At 41.9% G+C, this 21158-nt stretch overlaps 1 protein-coding gene across 2 annotated transcripts in view; it reads right to left on the reverse strand.

The window, feature by feature from the left end:
• Positions 1-21158, reverse strand: part of RNF38 (ring finger protein 38) — a 223484-nt gene that overhangs the window by 20820 nt on the left and 181506 nt on the right. For both annotated transcript variants that reach the window (XM_030565841.1, XM_030565842.1), the window contains 4 exons: positions 11711-11881; positions 8007-8168; positions 4412-4518; positions 2376-2460 (listed from right to left, as the gene is read on the reverse strand). In XM_030565841.1, coding sequence (XP_030421701.1) covers positions 2376-2460; positions 4412-4518; positions 8007-8168; positions 11711-11881 — 525 coding nt within the window. The remainder of the gene's footprint in view (positions 1-2375; positions 2461-4411; positions 4519-8006; positions 8169-11710; positions 11882-21158) is intronic.

Below are 21158 nucleotides of genomic sequence, written 5' to 3' on the forward strand. Positions count from 1 at the left end.
CTCTTTCAGTAGAATATTTTTATTCATGTATAGGCTTCGATATGAAGCACGATATCAAAACACTTCACTTCTCCCATGTAAATAATTTATCCTCAATACCCTTGTGAGCTGAGGAAGCAGCAAACAGCTTCAGAAACAGGCTAACTGAGGCACAGAGAAATTAGGTGAGTTGCTCAAATGCACAAAGGGAATATGTGGCAGAAGTCAAAGCTGAATCTGGATCTCCTGAACCCAGCCTACTGTCTTAACTGGCATGGCAACTGCTTCAGAGGAGCTTGCACACATAACTCTAGAAATACTGCACCATTGCAAGGACACAGAACCGAGGCGATAAATCAAGGGAAAGGAGAGGAGGGGAAAAGGAGGTGTTAGTACCGTTATACAAGGCACTGGTGAGACCTCATCTGGAATAATTGTGCAGTTCTGGTCTCCCATGTTTAAGAATGATGAATTCAAACTGGAACAGGTACAGAGAAGGGCTACTAGGATGATCCGAGGAATGGAAAACCTATCTTACAAAAGGAGACTGAAAGAGCTTGGCTTGTTTAGCCTAACCAAAAGAAGGTTGAGGGGAGATATGATTGCTCTTTATAAATATATCAGAGGGATAAATATCAGGGAGGGAGAGGAATTTTTTAAGCTTAGTACCAATGTGGACACAAGAACAAATGGATATAAACTGGACACTAGGAAGTTTAGACTTGAAATTAGATGAAGGTTTCTAACCATCAGAGAGGAGTGAAGTTCTGGAACAGCCTTCCAAGGGGTGTAGTGGGGGTAAAAGACATAGCTGACTTCAAGACTAGGTTTGATAAGTTTATGGAGGGGATGGTATGATGAATTAATTGCCAAAATTAGGCTATCCCATCTGTGACAATTAGCAGGTAAATATGCCCAGTGGTCTGTGATGGGATGTTAGATGGGGTGGGATCTGAGTTACTACAGAGAATTCTTTCCTGGGTGCTGGCTGGTGAGTCTTGCCCACATGCTCAGGGTTTAACTGATCGCCGTATTTGGGGTCGGGAAAGGAATTTTCCTTCAGGGCAGACTGACAGAGGCCCTAGAGTTTTTTCGCCTTCCTCTGCAGCATGGGGCACAGGTCACTTGCTGGAGAATTCTCTGCACCTTGAGGTCTTTAAACTATGATTTGAGAACTTTAATAACTCAGACATAGGTCAGGGGTTTGTTCCAGGAGTGGGTGGGTGAGATTCTGTGGCCTGCACTGTGCAGGAGATCAGACTAGACCATAATGGTTTCTTCTGAACTTAAGTCTGTGAATCTATGAAAACAACTTTTAACTGCCCTTTCATTTCTCCCTCTCAGTACAGCTGCCCTTTTTCTGTTCGAAAAAAACAACAAACAAAACCCCTCACTAGAGTTGCAGTTTGACTGTTTCAGTTAGTAATTGAAAACTTAAAGCAACTGTCTTGCCACTATCCGTTACTAATAAGGCAGCGAGGTTCCTGGGGAACAGAAAAAGGGAGAAGTGGGAGGAAGGAGAGGAAAGAGAAAAGAAAAGCTTAATACATATCACCGTCCATCTGCTAGCTGGGAGGAACTATATAACCCAAGTGCCAGGACTGAGATAGAAGAATGGTTTTAAAAAGAACAAAGCTGTACTCTAATAGCAATAACCTACTTCAAGTTGTACATTAGGTTGTTACCAATGCACATCCTGAACCAATAAGCCATCTAAGTGCACACCCTATGATGGTTTACTGCTTTATTTTCACACCAATATTTGTATTGGAGAATGCATCAACTGAAATGGTATTTGCATATTTATATACTCTTCCAGTTCACAACTTTTATACCTTATTTCCATATTTCAAAGGTTAGGATTTTTAACCTGTAACTTTCTTGGTATGTGTTTTTTCCAATTCTTGTTACTAATGACAGTACCCTTAACATTAAGGCAATGAAGTGCATGATGGAATTTTGCAAGCATTATGTTTCACATTCAGCTGAATTCATCTTATAATAGTAGCATTAGTGCGTAAAGCTAACATCAATTAGCAAGTCATGTAAAATGCACTACATGACATTATTTGCACAAAACTTATTTCTGTAAAATATTTAAAAATCAATTAAAATGCAAGAAAAAAGTGAAATCTAGAATGAAAAATGGAGCAATTGATTAGTACTCTGGGAGGGTTCTGAAAAGAAATAGGAACAAAATAAAAGAGCTTTTATTAGTTTTTAACATCCAATACAACAGGCATAACATATTGTCTCTAGATTCTATTTTCAGACATACAGACATTACATTTATTTAGAAGGCCAAAAAAGGATTTAGGGAAAGATGGTAGTCAGTATAAATTCATCATTTAAGTTAACTACTGTCTCCCAAACATATCTGCACTTCATAAACGAACCTCATAGTTTTCCACCTCTCCATCTTCCACATCCAACTCGAAGCTGAAAGCTGGTCCAACTGCAGGTGGCACTGGAAGCATTGATCTGCAGGAAGAACAATCAGGGATAGGATTTACTATTCATAAAATTAAACAGTTAGCCAAAACAATACGCTTTTGCTTACTTTCAGCAAAGTTATGCCCAATGTTCTCCACCTGCAATTTTGTTCACTTATTAAAATGAATATGCTTTAGAAATTAAATGGAAATGCTAAATTAATGCATTAAAGTAAAAGATTAAAATTCAGAATCCAGGCAATTCAACAGTTAAGGTACTCACAGGAAAGTTAACTCCAAGACATGGCACATGAGACATACAGTAGAATATTTTCAATTGCTATTTATGAGGTTATGTCTCAGATACCTACAAGTCAATGTTCCCATAGAAACTAGCATCATTGCAATGATAACTAAAATTCAGAACAGAACTTCTGGCTTCTATTTTAAAAGCCGAACAGACTGAACAAAAAAATTACCAAAGGCAAGTAACCCCAACTTGATGTGGCTCTGCAATGCAAAAAGGCTAAGTTCTCCAACACACAAATACATGTAATTAAGTGCGCAAGTTGGTCCAATTGAACATTTTGAGTAGATCCCACTGTACTTTCTCATATATGTGTGTATATTACAGGAACTTAGCCCAGGGAGAAAACAGAGGTGTTTCTACATCTGGGAAATGAGATCAAGCATGGGGTGCTAATTTTTCTGTTCTTAATTTTTTCTTTAATTAAAAACAAGCAATATATATCCCAAAAATTAAGAAAATTCATCATTATAGTTAAAAATTTACAGCAGAGTAGGAAAATTCACAAGTTAAGATTTCTAGAGCACTGTAAATTTGGTCTCACTGGACTCAGACTACAGAACTCTCTCAACTTTGCTAAGTAAGGGCAGGGCATATGGGGAAGTTCTGACAAGAACATGTGATCTAAAGCTTGGCAAGTTCACTGGATCGTTTATTTAAATGTAATTTAGCAGAGTCTGAAACTGCAGAGTGCACACAGTGAAAGAAACTGGAGGTTTGGGAATCCAGCAAAAGACTTGAAACTCGATGAGCTCTTTTTCAGTGCTGTCTTTCAGATACAGGGAGGAATACAAATATTCATCTTCTCTTTCCAAGCATTTTATGTTCAGCTCAAAAATAGATGCAGCATCCACAGAACAAACAAAACACGTGGAATCTTTTCATTCAGCAGAAAGGGGCCCTACTCAGTTTTCTAAGCCCATTATAATCCCTGAATTTTGTTTCTTCCTCACTCTCAAAGAAATGGCTGATTGGAAGCAGGACAGAAATTCAGCATCTACAACAGATTCACAGTTCAGTCAATAAGAAAAGTAACAGCACATAGTATTCCATTATTTTTCAATAAAACTGTTTCAAACTAAGTAAAGCAACTTATCCCTGAATAAAGACTGTTGGATTTGAACTGAGTATAAACACTTCAGTTTTTCTCCCATTGTAAGGACATATCAGAACGTAACCTGTACCCACATAACAAAAAATAAGTACAAAGCCTAGCATGCAAGTATATTTTATATACTGCTACACGTGGACTAAACAGCCTTCCACAGGATCAGGAAGAGGCCCACTATGTCCCTGCCCAATTTCACATTTCTACCATTTGCTTGTTGAAGCGCTAGCGCTGTTCACAACAGGAAGCAAACACTTAAAAGAATAATAATAATAATAGCAAGTGTTTGACTCTGTTCATCCTTGAAAGTGGCTCAACTGTTTTTGCTTATGGGCAAAGCCCAAATGTGGGCAATTTCGATATGAAAGGTAAACATGTAAGAAAGGCAGCTGAAAAAAGCCCCTTCCCATGCGAATGCTGAGGCAAACTAATGACAGATGTTGCTACGTGCTATGCCTGAAAGAGAACAGGATTAACAGTGTTGGGCTGAGGACAGGATAAGGCCTATGCTAAATGGATCATTTAAAAATGAAAGTTCATTAAAAACGTTATTTAATAAGCTACAAAAAGCTGCACAAAACTTACAGCACATATGGTAACAGGCTGGGATGATAAGGGGGTGGTGGTATTGGCTGCTGGGATCGGTATCTACTGCGCCCTGTGAGTCTTCGAGGCATAAAGGGTGGATAAGGCTGTGAGGAGGAAGAAAAGCTTCAGTATTTTCTTGTACAGTTTACGAGTATATTTAAATTAACTGATATTTGGACTATTAGAACTGATTTTTAAAATGCATTAACAAATAAAATTAAAATGTTTATTCAAAACACAATTTTGTTAAATCAAGGATTCCAAATTATGCAGCTTCCAGCATTCTGTGTGAAATGGCTGAGATATACAACGTACACAGGAAACCCATGCAAAATACAGTAGTCCTTAAAATCCTTCTAAGGCCTGGTCTAAAAACCGGGTTACTACTAGTATAACTATTTTGATTAGTCTCTAAGATGCCACAAGGACGCCTCGCTGTTTTTGCTGATACAGACTAACATGGCTAGCCCTCTGAAACTTGGTTAGAGTTGTGATCTTATGACCTACTGATATGGTTACCCTGGCAAAAGCCTTAGTATGTACACAGCTATACTAGTGTAGAGAGTCCATACAGTTAGGGCACAATCAAATTCAGTCCATTTTGATAAATTTCAGTCATAGCATTTTAAAAATAGTCAACTTCAGTGTCATAACCATGGGCGTCCCTACCCAAAAGAAGGTGGGGGGGCAGTTGCAGTGCTACTGCAGGGGGGTGGTGGGATTCTCAACTCTACTTCTGCGCTGCTGCTGGGGGGTGGCACTGCCTTCATAGCGGGCAGCCCGCTGGGTGCCAAGCTCTAAAGCCAGTGCCACTGCCAGCAGCAGCGCAGAAGTGAGGGACAGGTTACCAGTTGGGGACTGACAGCTGGAGCTGCAGCCTCTCCACAAGGGGAATGACAGCCGGATCTGTGGCCTCCTGCCCAGGTCAGGGGCTGACAGCTGGATCTGTGGCCTTCTGCCCGGATCAGGGGCTGTTCCAGCCAGCAGCTGCAGTTTCCTGAAAGCAGTTTCCCGAAAGCAGTTTCCCAAAGGTGAGTCTGACCCAACTCTTAAACCAGCCTCTGCAGGGGAAGAGGAAGTCCTGTCCCTCCCCCAGCCAGGCCAGGATTAGCAGCTGGAGCCCTGTCCTTCCCCTACAATAGCCAGATTTCACGGGGAGATCAGATTTCACAGTCGGTGACAACGTGTTTTTTCACGGCCGTGAATTTAGTAGGCCACTACTTACAATATAGTTTATTCCCGAATGGGAGTAAGCTAATCCTCGGTATCCTTGTGCTAACATTTCTTACTCTGCTATGAAAATGGAGCAAACGTTAAAAATTTGCCACCTATTTTGAAGTGACATTTAAAAGAGTATCAAATAATTCATTCATTGAAAGGAAAGATCACTAAAGGATTTTGGTGGCACCTTGTCAGTCATCCTTCATGTTTGTGCCATCCATGCAAATGAACTACAATTAGTAGAAGGCCCCTAAAATACCTGATCCTCCTTTTTTTAACTGAGAAATTATTTCAAACAAATTATATAAATATATATGCATATATAAAACCCAGAATTTATGACAATAAATTGACACACTGACATATAATAGCACTCTCTCATTCTTTCCCACAAACACTTCACCTCAAAAAACCTTCTACTCCAAGACAATAAGCTTTAATTTTACTCCCTAGTACCAAGTACAGGTACCAACACTATCAAAATGGGTTGTGTGTGTCTTTATTTATTCTTATTTCTAAGTTAATGCATACAAGAAAAACAGAAATGGAGCCACTCACCACTGACTAATTACTTTTTAATACTTCATTTTCTTTTCTATTTCACATAAGCAGCATCAAACTAACTTTTCAATAAATCAGGATGAAAAATCCTGGATACATTTTAACGTTTAGGAGTCATTTACCGTTTTTCACAAAGCTTCAAAGATTACTCTTCCCTGTCCCAAAATAGTACAAATCAACAAATCTAAAGTCTCATGGAGAACTGATACTTCTATAATTTGCTAAACCGGAAACAATCACCCTGTTCCCATCCCTCCTACTCAACTTTTAAAAGCTGAACTTTGTACTTGAGAAAACCCTATTTCCCCCCAACACACACAAATGAAGTAGGATGGGCAACAGGGTGGAGCAAATTAAATCAAGGCACTACAGGTAAATAGACACTGAAAACGAAGGCTCTGATGCCGCAAACCTACAAAAATATGTAACTTTATCAAATAGTCCTTTGACTTCAGTGAAACTACTTATGTGAAATATGGGCAGATGTGGTTGCAGGATCAGGACGTTAAAATTGTGTTTTTATTAAAATGTTATTTCAAAACAAAATTGCTCAGTGCTAACAGTGAAAAATTATTTACACTTTCAATACATTAACAAAGTGATTTTGGCCCTTGTGTATAAAAAGTTCACACTTTCAAAATTAGGCTACTAAGCCCATTTTAGGCATCCAAGAGCAGGGTTTTCAAAAGCATTTATGTGACTTAAGAACACAACTCCAATTGACTTCAGACTTTAAACCCTGACAGAGGAGTATAACTTGGCCAAAGCATTTCAGCATTCTTAACTACTGGATGTTTGACATATTGAAAGATGGGAGTGGTTGTGAATGTAGCATGGACTATTTGCTTATCAATTTATGTTTGACTTGGTCTCAGGATAAAGATATTAGCGAGGCCATGGACTTGCCTTTTTCAGTACAGGTAAGCATTGTAAGTGTGAAACTTCTTAGCAGGAAAAAAAAAATCTTTAACAAATTTAAAATTTTACCTCACAACCAGAAAACTAAAGAAACAAGCATAAGGTGACTGACAGCAGCAATTCAAGAGGATAAAATGGGAAGTAATGAACTAGCAACATGATTTAATTTGAAAAATGTTTTTTTGTGCACCCTACTGTAGAACACGTCCATACCCAACCGAACTAATCAGGGCATGTCTTCACTGCAACTCAGAGTGCGCTTCCCAGCTCAGGCAGATAGACACATGCTAGTTCTACTTGAGCTAACATGCTAAAAATAGCAGTTTAACCATGGCAGCATACGCAACAGCTCAGGTACAAATCCATCTGGAGCACCTGGGTACGTATTTGGGCAGCAAGCTTGAGCTGTTGCCCAGACTACTCCAACTGCACTGCTGTTTTAAGCATGTTAGCATGTGTCTGTCTCTCTGAGCTGGGAAGCACACTCCCAACTGCAGTGCAGACATACCCTAAGTGTCATAGAAATTCATTACAAAACAAGTGCAGCATTTCAACACTTTGGTTGTATAGTTTCTGTTGTAGCAGCAGCAGATTGTGCTGGAACAGAAAACCTTTTCTAAGCAACTGGAATGACAGGCTCTCTACAGGTAATGTTTATCAGAAACCATTAAATGATGTCACTAATACATTAATCTCCATGTCTGAACAAGTCAAAGGTAAACAAATTTCATTATGCAGTGACAGCCTCAAAAAAATTTTATTCAGTAATCTGTTTTTTGGTTTTATTTTTTTAATAAAACAGTTGTGATGTACAATAGTAACCCATGCCAGGGTACTGATGAATTTAAAAGCACAGCACGAGGAAGAGGGAAGTGCTGAAAGCAATACTTACTACTCCAAAGGACACCTCCTGGTGTAAAGGGTCGTGCGTTAAGAACTGGAGAGGGGCTGAGGGAGTCAATGTTGGTGGATGAGCTGAGGGAGGGTAGGTAAAACCTCCTACCGGAAGGTGTTCTCCAAGAAGTTCTACTTCGTTCTCTATCCTTTGAAGCGGCTAGGAAGAAATAGCGTTTGCTGTATTTAGGATAGTTAATTTTTCCCCACAGATGAGACAAACTTACAGCTTTGTGTTCCCTTGTTGCTGTCATCTTTTTACAGAAGAAATGTAACTGATTGGATCTATGGCTTCTGTCATCAACGCTAGTGGAAAAACAACCATTTCTCTATCCCCCAAGGGGTTAAATAAGGATCTAGTACCGAGGTTCCCAAACTTTTCTTATGATGTACCACCTTTCAGATCTACCAAACGCCCATGTGCCTCTACCCTTCTCATCACTGATACTTTGTGCATTCTTCTTAACGCTACCTGTCTTTAATCATCTGTCCTTATCTCACTGTTACGTACAGATATAGTACAATGTATACAACTGAAAAAAAACCTAAGTTCTGAGCTCAGTTAGATGGACAGATGCTGGGCAAATGTACGGTGACTGGAGGTGAGGAGTCTGTTAGCATCTCTGTATCTGTGTTCTTGTACATACATCTTGAAGTAAATTAACTACCATATTTTATATAACAAATTCCAAGAGTTTTAAGCTTTATCTGAGTAGTCTATTATGAAAATGCAAAAAAATAAAATTAATAAAACCCGCCATTACGCAATTTCTCCCATGTACCGCCTTCTCTGATATGTCTCACGTGCCCACAATTTGGGAACCCCTTATCTAGTATATAGCAACATTTTCCAGCTAGGCACACTCAGAGGCCAGGACATTTGCAAACTGGAAATTAAACATGGAAGTTACTGTAATTCCCTAAGAATGTAAGCAGCAGCCTGCTCTCCTCATGAAACTAGCTGTGAAACGTCAAATGAAAGACTTTTAGCAAGAGGCTCAAAGTTCTTTTGTCTTTCTGGCTACAGTCTATATCAATGGTTCTCAACTGCGGCACAATCAGCACACAGCTGCGGCCCATGTGACAACCTCAGGGCCATACAAGTAGTATATATATTGTGTGGATGCGGCATACAACACGGAGAGCTGCATATGTAGCCCACAATGATAAATAGGTGGGAACCCCTAGTCTATAGTAAAAATAACGCCTTGAAATCAGCAACCATAGATGATCACGAGGGTACACAGAAAATCATGAGGGTACACAGAAATACACAAACATTTCAGTCAGTGCAAGTTCTTCAATAAAATATTCCAGGACAGTAAAAGGACTTAAGAGTAGGTAGATGGTCAGGATGCGAGTTTGGGACTCACGAGAACCATGGTCAACTCTTTACTCCAACAGAGACCTTATGTGACCTGGGAGAAAGTCACTTTGTCTCCATGTGCTTTGGCTCCCTAGCTATAAAATGGGAATAACTGCACTTCCCCCTACCTCACGGGGAGCCTGTGACAATGAATACACTGAAGAATGGGAGGCGCTATGGGGGCCAGATAAGTATCTAAAATAAACAGATCTTAAGTAAAATCACTGCTGGAATCCAGGAGTACTTTAATATTGATCCTCTGAATCAGTAGACTATATATTTGTGGGCAGTATCTTAACTGCTTACTCCTTTAATACAAAGAAGTGCCTAATCCACAGATTATCTCAAAAATGGTTCCAGTTCTCTACTATTTCCTTATAGAATCCATTATCTACATATTTCCAGGTGCCTTCAGCTTCCGCTACAAGCCTGAGCATGTTAAAAATGTTTCCTATGGGAATGCTCATTGTTTGCACGTGAAGTTAGAACTGTTATTCTCCCTCCACCACCAAAGCCTGCTCCCCCTGCCACTAAAACGCAGGGTATGGATACACTGTACTGAGCTTCTGCCTTGTCTTGGTTGCTTTCATAGCCATGTCAATCGTGTATCGCTTTTACAAACACTCTCTTTACCTAGTGGCAGAGAGATCACCTGTTAAAAAGAAGCTTCCGTTCCCCTCTTGCACTTGGGCACCACAATCCTCCCTTGGGGTGCCCAGGTCATTACACCCAATGACTGTATAAGTTCTATCACAAGAGTCAATAATCCTCACAATAGTGAGCTTTGTTTGTGACATTATTTCATTAGAAAAACGCTAATATCAGCTCTGCAATGATACTTTGCTGCATTTAACTTCAGAAGCCAGTCAATCATTTGTCTATAAAAGGGCAATAAATCTGCTTAGGTGGATCTCTCTCTGGCACCAACAGTAAAGTAAAGGACCATAAGTGAAACAGTAGAGAGTAGGAGGCACCCCTCACTTTATCCACCCCCCCCCCCCAAACACTCTGGTACTAAATTCAACAGATTTTCAGTTCTGTTTTAAATTATTTCTGGGCAGAGAAGCAGCAGCATAAGTTCCAGCTCAAAACAATTTTAAGAGGAATTCATAAATAGCATATAACAGCAGTTGAGACTAGATATGCTAATCTTAAGCACTGCTATATTATATATTACGTCTATTATTAAGAAAGGTCAGCCCAAGGATCAGATTAATCTTGGTCTCAAAATTTTTTAAATCCTTAATCTCCTACTGTCTCAATAACTGCCCCTTTACTTCCTGGTTGCAGGTAAATAGCATCACCCACTTCACAAAACACAGCAGAGGAAACCACTGGGTAGAAACAAAGGGAATGGGAATTTCTGTCCCCTGTTCTGCTGAACAAAATTTTAAACTGTAGTTATTTCTACAGCACTCATCATTGTAACCCTATGGGCCTGGCACAGGAGGTGTCAACCCCCACCATGCTGGAGTCACCTGATCTTAGTGTAAAACCACACCTGACTCAGGGGTTCAGCCGTAAGGTGCATGCGTAGGCCTGAGCACTTAATCATACTGAAACTGCTCTTTTGCATGTATGTATTAATCAGCTACTGGCAACTTCTCAAGTGCCAGCCAAACAAACATTTAGGAGGATACAGATGACTGTCCGCAATCTCCGAAGAGATATTAAATGGGGATTATGAAGTCTCACTTTTTGTTAGATGAAATACGTAAAGTAAGGTCACCTAAGCTCCACTTCTGTATGGATTCCTATCATGGAGCTGTTACCCCCTCCACTAAGCTTTCCCTGAGTGGAAGGGCTCCATAACCTTCTCCAAAAAATATCGAGGTTCTCTGGAATGCATTTTCCAGGACACAAGGCACTATGCTTTTTTCCTTTGTCCATCAAAATTTGCAATTTAAAAAATATCTGTCTGATGTAACTGGATGGAGGCGAGGAGAAAGGGAAATTTACTCCTCATATTCTCCTATTTCTTTCTAGGAAGCAACCTGCGATTTTGTTCCACCAAAACCACTAGACTTTCTCTTCTGCTCCCAGGAGAGAAAACACAACTGCAGAAGCAGCAGGAAATATATGAAAAAGGTGAACATTACTTTAGGCTCTACTGACAGGAGCAGAGGAGGAACAAGAGTATGTGGACTGAAAAATACTAATAAGACTAAGGTGATTGTAATTTCTTGTATCAGATTCTTATGGGCCATGGACTTCTGCATCAAAAACCTGTAAGAGTTACTGAGTGTCAGGTGCACCCACTTTCCCCTACCATAAAGCCAACTGAATGACCACTGCAAATATTCTGGGAAAGTTAGTTAGTAAAATATGATACATACCGACCGTGACTGTTGTGTTTGGAAGGGAACGAACTGGCCTGGCGGTGGCAGGTGAGGAGGATGGTGCGGAGAGAGGTGAGGAGGATGCAAAAGAAATGGATCACTAGAAATAAGGGGTGGGAATGCTGCGTATGGTACTGGTAAGTGTTGGACTGAGCATGCCTGAAGCATCTGTAAAAGAAAAGAAGAGACCACATTTACAATTTTACAATTCTGCTTCTAACCTCAATATTCCTTTAATTTAGAATAGTTTTGTTGTTCACTAGAAGTGGCATTCAAAGGAAATGTACCACTTGCCTCAGAATGCACTGATTTGTTATATAAACCTAATGTGGTAAAAGAGGTGCTTCCAGTCAAGAACTGAGATTTATTTCAGAGCTTGGATATCACAGGCAAAACCTGAAAGGTGCTGAGTACCCTTCACTTCAGATGAAGATAAGGGGAGTTGAAGGTGCTCCGCATCTCGCAGGATCAGGCAGGACTTCTGACTGAAATACAAGAAGGGGTAGGGGTTACTTACCCCAGTACTTTCTATTTTCCATAACGTATTGCCTCCTCAGAACCACATGCCTAACTACATGGTTACACAACCATTTAAAGCAGTTACTTGGACAGACAAGATGGGTGAGGTAATTTCTTTTATTAGACCTACTTCTGTTGGTGAAAGAGAAACTTTCAAACTTACAGAGAGCTTCTTATCAGGTCACCCAAGGAAGTGCTCTGTGGAGGCTCGAAAGCTTGTTTTTCTCACCAACAGAAGTTGGTCCCATAGAAAGTATTACTACACTCAAATATCCTGTGATCAACACAGCTGTAACAAGTTTAGGTATAAATATTCCAGCCCCAAGCATCGCTCAGTTCTTCTCTACCTCCAGAACCCTTAACTTCTGAAGCACAGGAGAGGTCATTATGGCTCTGTGGAGGAAACACACCCTAAGCTCTGCAGAAGGTAGCCCCTCTTCTCTCCTTTGAAATTGCCTGCCCAGGACACGCTACAGGACACTAGGTAGTATGTCCTCCAGAGAAGGGCTGCAGGTTGAGGAAAGGAAAACATTTCATGGAAATTTTAATTTTTTTTAAATGGAAATTTCAAAATTTGAAAAAGTTTAACCAGCTCTACAGTTTATCTTAAAATGGACAAAAAATAGTCCAAAGCGTTCCCTTTTCCCTGAATTTTTCAGATAGTTCTAAGGAGGTGGGCTAAAGATCACTGCGAACTGAATGACAATCAAAGCACTGTCCCCTCCCAAAACAAGCATCTGCTCTGAACACAGGATTGAGAGAATCTTCATTTGTGAAGGCGTGGAAAGAATTTCGGAGAGGAATCCCATAAAGCTTCTGTTAAGGGCATACTATGGATACTTGCCACTGAAGCAGCCATACTCCCTAGTGAATGAGCCCTGGGAAGTCAGATACAAAATGTAGGCCAGCTTCTAACAGGAGCACATGCACAGTTTTATGCACTTAAGACAGTCCTTCAGTTGAGATGGCCTGATCTTTAGTCTTCCAGAGGCCACGGACTGCTAGGCTTCCTAAGGAGGGACAGAAATTTTGATATCCACAGGAAGTGACTTCACTTCCCTCAGCATGGTTATGGGGCTCTGGAAAAATGTGGGCCTTGAGACAGACCTGAAGATTATACAGGGTAGGACTACCATCAGAATCCAGCTCCAAGACTCTCCTGGCTGAGCAGACAGTCCTAAGACAAGGGGAAAAGGGGTACAAAGAGCAAGATCCTATGGACTCAGAAAGACTCTTGGTAATTTTAGTGGAAACCAAATTCACGTCACAGGGATCAGCAGGCTTCCAGATAGGAAGCATCACAATTGTAAGATCCTTTAACTTGTTACGCCAGGGAATGGAAAAAGCCACCCCTTTCTTAGAAACACCATATGCAGAAATAGCCATAACTGTTGCCAAGACATCAAATAAGAGGAAGTCTCTTCAACACCAATTACACTTAAAAGAGTAACACTTCCTAGTGAAAAGGGTCTGGACTCTTCACACTCCAACAGAAGAAAGTAACCTTGCCCTAGAAACCCGTCATGTTGTCAGGTGAAGCAGTTTGGGCGCTGAGTACAAAATCCAATCTTTCTGCTGGAAGAAGTGTTGTTCCAGAGAAAGATGATTGGTAGTTAGGGACTGGGGCACTAGTCTGGGACTTCGGAAATGTACAGGAAGCAGACTTCCTGCATGACCTTGGGCATGGCATTTAGCTTCTCTGTGCCTCAGTTCCCCATCTGTACAATGGGGATGATCGTACTACCCTACTTCACAGAGGTATTGTGAGGGTAAATACATTCAAGATTTGAGGTGCTCTGCTGTTATGTTAATAGGGGCCATAGTCAGAAAAAAAAATTGCAATAAAATCAAAACTATAAAGTTTTTAAAACTACCAAAAAAAACCCTTCTACTTTTACATACAATTTTTACTACATTTTATGAATGCTCTAGATGGCAATGAGAGGAACCGAGGGACTGCTTGCAAAGGATGCAGTATTCATACCCCTGCACAATAGAATACAAGGCTAAAGGAGCACATATACACCCTGAACTGCCAACTACTTTCTAAAAAGGTGCCATGGTGGGACACACAACTCCTGCAGTATGGCTCTGTGCAGGTAAGATCATGAAGGAGAACCTACGAATGGGGAAAAACAGGTTTTCAGTACAGCAGTGAATAAGTGCTGTGTGACTGACAGTTCTGCCTCAACACAAATGTGCGCAAAACAACCAGCACTGCCTTTACTGATTGGAGGGGGGCTGCTAGAAGGTGCCATGAATCAGTCCCCAGTGGCTCAGTATGTTGCCTCCAGCACAATTCCACCTCTGTAGGCCCAGGAGTGATGTCAACACCCAACACACTGTATATACTGATAATACTGACTCTGCAGATGGTGAAGAGATGTCACTTATGAGCAAATGCCAGTACCTGAGATGTAATCAACCTCACTCTAGTACTACCACTCGTTATTTGTATTGCTATAGTGCTCAGAAGGCCTCATCAATGACCAGGACCCCTCTGTGTTAGGTGCTGTACAAACACAGAAGTCCCTGCCCTAAGTCCTTACAATCTATGTATAAAACAAGAAACAGATGGATAGGGACAGGGAGTACAAGTGAACTTGAGGTAATAGTGGTCAGCATGATGGGCAGTAGTCTTTGTACTCTAGCAGCCTAACCATCGTTAAGTTTCGTGTTGGCATCACTGAGGTCACGACCCTCCAAAAATCAATGTTTACATAAGATTAATTTGATCTGAATTTTGATTTCCCTTGAAATGCACTATTAACTGTCCTTGACCATTCACCATCATCGACTGCAATGCACTTTAAGTGGCAGCCCACAGCCTTATCTTGTGGTAAGAGGTTATTGTAGCGCAAATGAATTTTTATTGTGTACCATAAACTGAGGATTGGTTCTCTGAATTAACTGAAGATTAATTTATATACTAGAACATTAAGTACTATGGTACAGCAATTTGGTGGAGATTCCTGAAGCATATTAAAACAGACTTCAATGACGATGTATTTAAATAAATATTAAATAGCTTTTCTAAAAGCTTGCAATAGCTCAAGCAGAAGTTACAGCCTTGATGCAGGAATTACTGGGTAAAGTTCTATGGCCTAGTCTAACCTCCTGTGTAACAAATCATCATAATGGTCCCTTCCGGCCTTTAAACCTATGAATATTGATCTTATCCACACAATCACTATTATTCAATATTGAGAACAATATCTTTATTGCTTACCTCACAATACACTGAGAAAACACATCAATTCAGCCTATTTTATTTCATTCTGTGTGTTTATTATATTTATGTATTAAAGCTGGAGTATGTAGTGATCACTACAGGTAAAGATGTTTGGCCATTTCCATTCCAATAGACCTTTTCTAGTTGCTTATATCTAGGGCCAACGTTTTCCAGCAATGAGAAAACGGTAATTTTGGATTTTCAAAGCTGTTTATTTCAGAAATTTCAGATATGCATTATATTAATACAAAAATATTGTATTGTATTGTAATACCGAGGGCTAGAGCCAGCTCCACAGGGGAGGTGGGGGACAGATATGGGGAACCGAGGGCTAGTGTCAGCTGTGTACTGGGAGGAAGGGGGCAGGAGCCAGCTGTGTGCAAGAGAGGAGCAGGGGAGAGGCACTGTGGATACTGCAGAGAGCAGGTGCAAGTGCTGTCTGCTCTGCAGCATGACCAGGGGAGCCCTACATTCTGCTTCTGTGCCCTGCCCACACACAAAAAGCTCCATGGCAGTTTTGCTGAGCCCATGCCTGCGTGAGGAGGGGAGAAGTGGGCAGCAAGTCTCCGCAGCGAGTCTCCACAGTAGCCAACCCCCAGCCTCTGTCCTGCACTTTGTGGAGTCAGGTGTCTCAGGGGCTAACACCATGGTTGCCAGATTTATACTGCATTAATAGCCCAAAGTATTTAAAAACTAGCCCCAAAGCATCCCAATCTATTTATTGAAACAAAGTGGGAAGAGTGCTGGAGGGGTGTGCGTGTATGTACTAGGAGGGGTATGTTGGCTGGTCTGGAGTGGGTACCTGTGGGCTCACACTCGAGGTGGGGAGCGAGAAGAGGGCTGACCCTGCATGCCCCACCCATGCATCGACTCTGCCATGCGGATGCAGTAATGGAGGTTTTTCGAGATGCGTGTCCCTGTGTGTGCTCCACTTTAGGTGTTCTTGCGCCCCTCGGCTCCTTGCCACAGTGGCAGGGCGACTGGTGCAGGCCCAGGATGCAGAGCTAGCCTATCAGTCAGTGCCTCCCTGAAGAGCTCTCCCCCCTCCCCAGGGTAGGGAGCTGGGGCCTGGCTCCACCAATCCTGCTGGACAGAAATCGGGGAAGGAGCGAGAAGAGGGCTGACCCTGCATGCCCCATCCATGCATCGACTCTGCCATGCGGATGCAGTAATGGAGGTTCTTCGAGATGCGTGTCCCTGTGTGCGCTCCACTTTAGGTGTTCTTGTGCCCCTCTGCTCGTAGCTGGAGATTTAAAGGTAGCAGTGCCCCCACTGGGCCGCACACACGCAGTCCCCATCTAGCGCCATTTCAAGCAGTTAACTGGTGCTGTGCGATCAACCCTCACCCCCCCGTCCTTCTCTACTGCAGAGTCTGTATTTGACAGAATTCCAAAGCAGAGGGGAGGCGGGTGGGTAATGAAGCACCCACATGGACACGCATCTCGAAGAACCTCTGTTAGTGCACAAGGTGAGTAACTTTCTCTTTTTCTTCTTCAAGTGGTGTCCCTGTGGGTGCTCTACTTTAAATGACTTCAGAGCAGTGCCTCTGGAGTTGAAATCATAGTACATGAAAGCACAGTGTGACCAAACAGGGTATCAGAAGATGCATGTTGTTGCAACAGTGTTGTATAAAAGTGTGCGGTGAGGTCCAGGTTGCAATCCTACAGATTTCTGCAATAGGGATGTTATTGAGAAATGCTATGGAGGCTGAGACACTCCTAGTAGAGTGTGTACAGAGCCCCATGGGGGGTTGTTGTTCATACTAGAGATAACAGAGTTTGATACAGGTTGATATCCATTTGGATAGGCATTGTTTGGAAATGGCATGCCCCTTGGATTGTTTGGTGATGGAAAATGAATAATTTCGGAGACTTACAAAAATATTTTGTTCTATCGATATAAAAAGAAAGAACTCTGCAGATGCCCAAGGAGCGTAGTCTGGATTGTCTACTGTCTGTATGTAGTTTCGGAAAACTTCAGGGTATGCAATAACTTGTCCATTTTGTCTGTGAAGAATTAGCCGCCTTTGAACAGTAAGTATTCTACAGTGGTCTACACTGGCTTTGGGAAACCAGATAGATGAAATTTGGAGGCTCTCCTGTTGCTATGGATCTCACTGTGGAATCAGCGGAATCAAAGGCAGCTTGTAGCCCTGTTCTGGTGATAAGGTGGGCCTCTGTGATGTGTGTTTTATACGGATCCTTTTTGTCTTCTGGAATAAAGTTTATAAATTCCGAGAGACTTGTGTAATTATTGTGATCACACTTTGCCAGTAGGGCCTCAGAGTTGGCAATTCTCAATTGTAAGGTCGCACCTGAGTATGGTTTGCGGCCCAACAGATCGAGCTGTTTCCAGTCTTAAAAAAACTATAGAAACATCCCGTATGATAGCTTACCCCATTCGTTCACCGCATTGATAACCAGTGAATTCGGTTTTGAATGTGAGGAAAGGAATTCAGTGCCCTTGGCCAGCACGTAATACTTCCTATCAGACCTTTTACAGGTAAGTGCAATCATTGCTGGTGTTTGCCAAAGCGACTTCACAGGGTCCATAATCGCATCATTCATGGGAAGGGCAATATTGGATGAAGTGGATGTGTGTAGTATGCCCACTAGCTTATGGTGAGACTCCTGGACCTCTTCCAGAGAGATGTCTAGCGAAGTGGCCACTGTCTTGTAGGAATTCTGAAACTGCCTGAAATTGTCTGCTGTGGTGGGAGGTGGAGGCATAAATGTGTCATCCGGTGAGAAAGATGAAACCTGAATGTCAGCCTGGTCGTGTGGGCAGAGAATTCCTCCCATTCTTCGGTCCCTTGCTGGGAAACAGCAGGAGGTGCCTTTGATAGCAATATGAGGATTGAGGTGCATCAGTTGTGAGCAGAGTGGTGGGTACTCCCTGTTGTTGTTATTGTGGATATGGAGCCCATGGCTGCCAGAATGGCCATTGCGGTTGGATGGGCACTGTGGGTATCCGGGGTTGGCCGTGCCAGGGTTGGTTTGTAAGATCTACAGGGAATCTTATGCTTGGTGGGGCCTGTGTGGGAGTAGCCGCCACAGGAGAGGAATGCTGTGGCAAGTGTCCTATATCCTTCTCTCCATTGTCCTCCCCACTCGAGAACTGCGGAGAAAGCTGTGGAGAGCTGGGTTGGCTAAGTACCGCATCTACTGTTAGTGCCAAGGAGAGGAGACTGCGGTACCGAGACAGATAACTCTATGTGACACAGGAACTGCTGTCATGTGCCCAGTCTCAGTATTGGTGGGATGGTGAAGCTCAGTACTGTGTGCTGGAGTGTGCTTACTGGCGCAGGTGTGGAGCTGGGGTGCACAGTACCAGCAGTAGGTGGCAGCATTAGCGCTGGAATGCTCAGTACCAATGGTTTGCTTGCTGGTGCTGTGGTATGGGGTTTCACTTTCCCCTTAATGCCTCTGGCAGAGCTCAACTGCGTAGGGGTCTGGGTTTCTTAGTACCATCAGTACCTGGTCTGTTGGCCTTTGATATGGCCAGTGCGGTTGGTACTGGGGTGCCTTTTCTTAGCCGACACTGGAGTTGGGGACATAGTGCTCCATTCCTTTGCTGCCTTCTTGGCAGGTTATCCAGGATCTTTTCCCCGAGAAGAGGGGCCTTTGTCCCAGGCGGCAGGCGGTGATTTCTGGCTGGGAGGAGTTCATACCTTAGGCTCAGATGCTGGGTGAAGAGATTTCTCCATGAGGATAAGCTTTAACTGTAGATCTCTGGCCTTTCAAGTTGTGACAGTGCGAGCACTTTTGCTATATGTCACTCACCAAGACACGGATGCACTGAGAGGAGTATTGAAATCCAGCAGATACTGCAAAGTTTGAAGCCTGGGGAGCTAGGAATGCCCTGAGAGAGCATATTCTCTCAGTAATGTGGAGAGAGAAAACTTCTGCGATGCTGCTGCAATCGAGGAGATGGAAATTTACAGTCCTACGAGGAATTTTTTTTTCTTTTTTTTTTTAAAAGGACAGGGATAAGATATGAAGGAAAATGAGTCTATTGTATACTAATTAAGAACTACAGCTAAAGGAAAAGGATTATTTCTAGTGTGAGGCACTGCTGGGTGCTCCAATTTGAGCCAACAGCGGAAGAGAAAGAACTGGGGTGGGGGTTGGTTGCACAGTGTCAGTTAACTGCTTGAAGCAGCACGAGAGGGGGACTGCGCATGCCCAATTGGACACTGCTACCATAAATCTCCAACTATGAGTGCAAGGATGCAACAATACTTAAAGTGGAGGACCACAGGGACACAACTTGAAGAAGAAATGCATCTTATTTCCAGTCTGAATTTGTCTAGCTTCAAATTCCAGCCACTGGATTGTACTATAACTTTTGCCTGCTAGACTGAGGAGACCACTATCAAAATTCTGTTCCCAATGTAGGTACTTATAGAATGACCATGACACCTCTTAACCTTTTTTGTTAACCTAAATAAATTGACCTTCTTCAGTCTATCACTGTAAGGCATGTTTTCTAATCCTCTAATCATTCTCATGCCTCTTCTCTGAACGCTCTCCAGTTTATCAACATCCTCTTTGAACTGTGGACAGCAGAACAGAACACAGTATTGCAGTAGTGGTCACACCAGTACCAAACTCAGAAGTAATATATAACCTCCCTACTCTTACCTGAGATCCCCCTGCATGTATAAACAGGATCACATAAGCCCCTTTTGGCCATTGCATTGCACTGTAACTCATGTTCAGCAGATTATCCACCGTGATCCCCCATGTCTTTGTCAGAGCCACCTGCTTCCCAGGATAAAATCTTCAGCTCTGTAAGTACAGGCCTGAATTCTTTGTTCCTTGATGTATACATTTAATTTGGCCATATGAAAAGGCACATTGTTTGCTTGCGCCCAGCTTACCAAGTGATCCACATCGCTTTGTATCAGTGACCTGTCCTCTTCATTATTTACCACTTAAGTTTCCTGACATCCACACACTTTCAATAATGATTTTATGTTTTCTTCTAGGTCATTGATAAAAGTATTAAATAGCATAGGCCGATGAACAGATCCCTGCAGGTCCTCACTAGAAACACCACACGCTCTCTATGAGGATTCTCTGTTTGCACTGTATTTTGAGATCTTTCAGTTAGCCAGTTTTTAATCCATTTAATGTGTGCTATGTTAATTTTGCATCATTTTCTTTTCTTTTTTTAAGCAAAATGCCATGTGATACCAAGTCAAATGCCTTGCGTAAGCTGTCAAGTTTTCATTTTACAGGCTGAAAATTTTCCAGATCTTATCTTTGCCCAAAGGTGATTTTAAAAAAAAATGTATGCAAACATGGTTCTGTCATTTCTTAGATTAAGACAATGAAAAGCCAACTTAACATTAAAAAACAAAAAAAACCCAACAACCTTTTTTGGGAACAGTTCTAATATCTATAGGTGGACCTAAAAAGCTGAAATTTGGGACAGACAACACATTTTGATGATCAGGTGAAAAATCAGTTTTGATTGGTCACATGTATGCACTGAGTGAGAGAGGTCTTGTGGAAATATCATGCTGTCATGTGATTAAAAATTACTGTAATATATGAGCACAAGAGGGCAGGGTGAAGATGGGCAGACTATTTCCTCACATTCATTTTTCCCTGTGAATTTAACATTCTTTGAATATAGTGATTTCACTGAACTGAATATACAAGATTAAATTGACGTGTTATCTCCTTG

The sequence above is a fragment of the Gopherus evgoodei genome, chromosome 6 (assembly GCF_007399415.2).
Source record: "Gopherus evgoodei ecotype Sinaloan lineage chromosome 6, rGopEvg1_v1.p, whole genome shotgun sequence".
NCBI classification, from domain to species: domain Eukaryota; kingdom Metazoa; phylum Chordata; order Testudines; family Testudinidae; genus Gopherus; species Gopherus evgoodei.